General features: G+C 37.7%; 1 protein-coding gene across 1 annotated transcript in view; it reads left to right on the forward strand.

Moving 5' to 3' along the window:
• mtr (5-methyltetrahydrofolate-homocysteine methyltransferase) overlaps nucleotides 1–4,772 on the forward strand; it is a 56,408-nt gene that overhangs the window by 3,694 nt on the left and 47,942 nt on the right. The window contains exons 4-7 of the mRNA XM_015379301.1: nucleotides 373–442; nucleotides 521–613; nucleotides 725–831; nucleotides 1,922–1,981. Coding sequence (XP_015234787.1) covers nucleotides 373–442; nucleotides 521–613; nucleotides 725–831; nucleotides 1,922–1,981 — 330 coding nt within the window. The remainder of the gene's footprint in view (nucleotides 1–372; nucleotides 443–520; nucleotides 614–724; nucleotides 832–1,921; nucleotides 1,982–4,772) is intronic.

Genomic DNA, 4,772 nt, shown 5'->3' on the forward strand with positions numbered 1-4,772 from the left:
AGACTGGGTGTGTTCTGGGCTTTAGTCTGCAGCTTCCTGCTGTTCTGGGAAAACTGAAGATGTATAACATCTGTCCTAACCTCCTAAAAGTAGTTTGATATTTTTTGGCTTTAGCTGCAGCAGCAACGTTCAAAATGAACCTGTAGTCCAAAAACAACAACAAATATAAAATCCATTCAACTGTAGAAAAGTAAATATAGAATAAATAAATCAAATAAAACTAAAAAAGCTTCCCTTTTCTAAAAGGACTTTCCATATATACTATATTTATATAGAAATCATTATGCTGGAACAGAGACGTACCTAGAACATACGGGGCTGGGATCCCCGGGGTGGGCACCTCTGGGCTTAAGGTCTCTATTTGTGCTGCAGGCCTACCGTCTGAACAGGGCGTCTGCAGAGCTGGCCAGGAGGGCCGCCGATGATGTCACCAAGCAGTCAGGTAAGCTGAGTGCCTCGTTCAGGACGACGTCCCGTCCAGTCGGGTGAGGGGACCAACATCTACTGTGTTTGTTCTCAGGGTGGAAACGCTATGTGGCCGGGGCCCTGGGCCCCACCAATAAGACCCTCTCTGTGTCGCCTTCAGTAGAGAAACCCGATTACAGGAACATAAGTAAGAGTTTAGCTGCTCTCTTTGCTCTCAGTGCGCATCGCTGCTGATCCAGATCCGGGTCCAGATCCGGATTCTGATCCAGACTGTCCTCCTTGCTGTCTCCTGATGCAGCGTTCGATGAGCTGGTGGAGGCCTACACCGAGCAGGCCCGCGGTCTGCTGGACGGAGGAGCAGACATCCTTCTGGTTGAAACCGTCTTTGACACGGCCAACGCCAAGGTAACCTGAGAATGAAGTTGCCATGGAAACGTGGAAGAAAGTTCCTTTTCACACAATTAAGTAATAATTCTGTTTATGTATGTAGAGGTTTTCCTTTCAACATCGCTGTAAATATTTTGACCTTCTGGGAGCCATATCCGTAAGCAGGGTTACAGACTAAGCTGTGGGCTAACTTCCTGCTTACCCTGGCCTCTATGGAGTGAATGTTGTTCCATTATTGTTGCAAACAAATAACATGTTTCGTAAATTGAAATTGGGGGGTGGGGGGGATAGATCCAGAAAAGAAAAATGTAAAAACTTCAAAAATTCTTTTAGATGAATTAGCTGTTTTCTGTTATTCAGTTATTCTATTTATTATTTATTTCTTTTTCATGTTTAAGTTTTCTTTAAAATTGCTTTTTTTTCCCCAGAGAAATTATAATTTATAATTTCTAAATATGGAAGACGATAACGGCCACTGGAAAATGATACAAAAAGTTTACAGATTGTTTTTTAATTTTAGTTTATAATGGGAAAAAAATCTCAGAAATGTTCTCATATTAAACTTAAAATCAGTTAGTCTGCAAAAAATAAAAAAAAAATTCCGGTGGCTATAATCTTCTTCCATAGATAAGTCTTTATTTTTATTCAAAATTGCATTTTTCCAGATCCCATTCTCTGGAGTGAAGAGCCATTTTTATTGGGAGTTTTATTTTAAGCTAAAAAAGTAAAAAAAAAAAATTAATTTACAAAGTTTTTTGTATTTAGAGGATGCAGTCGCTGGATTTGAACTCACAGCCAGTTTGGCGCGAAGAAAAAAAAATAACGAAACTCTTGAGCTCTGCTCAGTCTGTGTCATGTGATGAAAAGCGCGTAATTTGATTGGCTAAAAGCTGCCGACTCGATCCGGCGCCGAATGCTCTGACTCGCACCAGAAGGTCGACATGTTTACATTTTAAAGGGGGATTTTTTAGCAGTTGAAAGCATAAAACTCCTGGATGAAAATCCACATGACTACCATTAGACAGAACATCCAAAACACCATACAAGCTTTTCTAACTTTAATGATCATTGTGGCACTGATGTGATTTTTCCTTCTCTCTGCCCACAGGCCGCTCTGTTCGCCATCGACCTGCTGTTTGAAAAGACCCACCGAAGGACGCCCATATTGGTACGTCTGTCGCTCTTTACTCTAATTATGACCTGAAGCTTCCAAACCACTGTTTTTAAATCCGTGAAAGTTTGTCAAAGATGTTTTTCCTCAAACTGATTTTTCAGCTTTTCCTTTTTCAGTTTAATGGTAGAAATGTTGTTCTCGTCTCTAAACCTTAAACTAATTTTTCTTTTAAGGCGTCTTAGAGCTCTGAGTCACTCTATGACATGTATAATAAATGAGTTTAATAAATGTAGAAGGTTATTCTTTGGCCATGATGTATGGAGTGAGTTTTGCCACATTATTGTTGCAAGATCCCTTTTTGTAAAAGGAAATTTGAAAAAAAAAAAAGTAACTTTGCTTTTATTTCTCTTATGTTTTTCAAATTTCTTTTTCAGATTGAATTTTATCATATCTCATTTCACATTTTCTTCACTTCCAGCCCCATCCAGATACTCCCTGTCCAATCGGAATGTTGTTGCTAACGTCCAGTAGACCAATAGAAATGCATTTCTGCTCCTCACTCCAGAGGGAAGTCTATGGAGAGAATTTAGTCATTTGTAAATAATTTAATCATTTGTAAATATAATTGTGTGCATAACTTCAACTACTTTAAAATGGTTGTTCAAATATAGACTCTGAAATTATGAAAACAAATTAAAAATACATTAAATTCTTGCACACAAATCGCATGAAACACGCAGACCAAACCACAGTAACACATTAATCAGGTTATAAGGATTTCTTGCTTTCATAGGACTTCCTGTTACATGGTGCGTTTGAATGCTGGTGGAAAACTGGGTCATGAAATAATATAAAATAAACTTGAAAAAATAAATTGAGAAAACAGCAGAGTTACTTTTACAACCTTATTTTGATTAATAAATTTCATCACTGATTGCATTTTTTTTCTACATTTCTCTTTACAAAACCTGTTCTTTCCTTGTTCTTTGAAGTCTAGGTTAAAACCTGTTAGTTTGGAGCTGCCTTCGATGTTAAACTGTTAACTCAGGGATCCGTAGTTTAAGGTTATGGTCCAACTGTTTGATTTGCTTTACTACCTGCTTTTGTTTTTTCTTCTATTTTATTGTATAATTCATATAAAGCACTTTAAGTTGTGCTTTAGAAATGAACTTGCCTTGCAACAATAATGGAGCAAAATTCCCACCATAATTTTGAAGGGATTATTTAGTAAATATGTTTTTATTTTAGAGCTGAAACTATTATTAAATTGATTAATCTGTCTATTTTTTTTCCCCCATTTATAGTCTGATAGCCAAAGGCTCCTTAGAGATGATTTTTTTTAAGTTGGAACCAGGTGAAAATAAAACTTTCCCACTTGAAGAGTTCTGGATTATAGAGCCAGATTGACAGATGAAAACGATTCTTTCCTTAAAGCTATAGAGGACGATCTTTTATTTCCGGGTGGATCATCTCAATCAGTGGTCCTCCTAACTGTCAATAATTCTGGTAATGTTCCCGTAAGGCCATCCTACGTTCTCGTCCCGTTAGCTATCTTTTTCTTCCAGGCGTATATCTGTGTTGAGCTACGGTTTCAGACGGTCATTGAAGCTCACCTTTCTCACTGCGGTTCTTTGAAAATGGCCGAGAGTCGGAAGAGAAAGTGTCTACGAAGTGGATGAGAAGTAAAAGGCCTCAGAACAGGCAGATATATCCCAGAATGCTTTGCGCTGAGAGCTCTCCTCCCAAAGCATTATGGGATTTGCTGTCACAGCGGCCACTAATAAAGATGATGCAGGTGTAGCGTATATGCATGTTATCAGAAGACAAGGTTTCGGTTAAGGAGGTGTTGAAAGTAAATATTGACACTGAGGCAGATCCTTATATTTAGTGTTGGTACCATATATTATGTGAAAACAACAACAACCAAAAATATTTACAATCTGCAGAAAAAAATACATTGGTTTAATACATTGCACTTTAGAAAAACTCGGTTTTGTAGACTCAGTAGTTCACAGAATTAACAAAATACAGAAACAAATTCTGCAATATTAAAAGATGAACGCTAAATGCTTCATCCAGATGAAGAGAACAATCACTTGGATGCAAATAGTTCATGATCAAAGTTTTAGCAAATGGCCATCGCTAAGTGTGTGTGTGTGTATAAATGACAGTGGAGGAGGTAACCAAAGTTGCAGCTTCCTACCAGACCCTCATGGTGAGGATGTTATGAGACAGGTTCTGTTCCAGGTAGTTGCTCGCCATCGATTGGTCCATACCTGGCCTCACCTGGCCTGTATTAAATAACCAGGACCCATGGGTTAACAAGTAGTCATTTAAAATCAGTTACAAGCGAATTTTAACTTGTATATTTTATGTTCTCTGTACACAACATTCAAAGTAGGTCATAAATTGTTAAAATGACAAAGACTTGTAAAACATTACTTAATTGTTATAAACTTTAATTATTAGGAGTATACATAATATTCCATTCAATACAATTGTTAATCTTGGTTTTCAGTGTATAAATAAACCATTTAAATACTTAAAATCACAGCATCAAGAACAAACTGCTGGGTCTGCATCATTCGTTTAACTCAAAACTCAATAGGAGCAAATGGAGAGCAATTGCTACTAGCTATGCTAATGCTACTAGATGGCTAATGCTGTTAGCATTGAGCTAGCAAAACATTTCAACATAATTTATAGAATGGCTAATAGCAACATGCTAGTGGACAAAACAAACAGACTCACCAATCGGTCTCCGCCAAGTGACGTCAATTGTTTACCTCGGGCGCGGTACACTATGCCTTTTCCACCTAAAATGGCGTCTTAGCAACAAATGTCA

Source organism: Cyprinodon variegatus, unplaced genomic scaffold (assembly GCF_000732505.1).
Source record: "Cyprinodon variegatus isolate N-32 unplaced genomic scaffold, C_variegatus-1.0 Scaffold189, whole genome shotgun sequence".
Classification (NCBI taxonomy): Eukaryota; Metazoa; Chordata; class Actinopteri; order Cyprinodontiformes; family Cyprinodontidae; genus Cyprinodon; species Cyprinodon variegatus.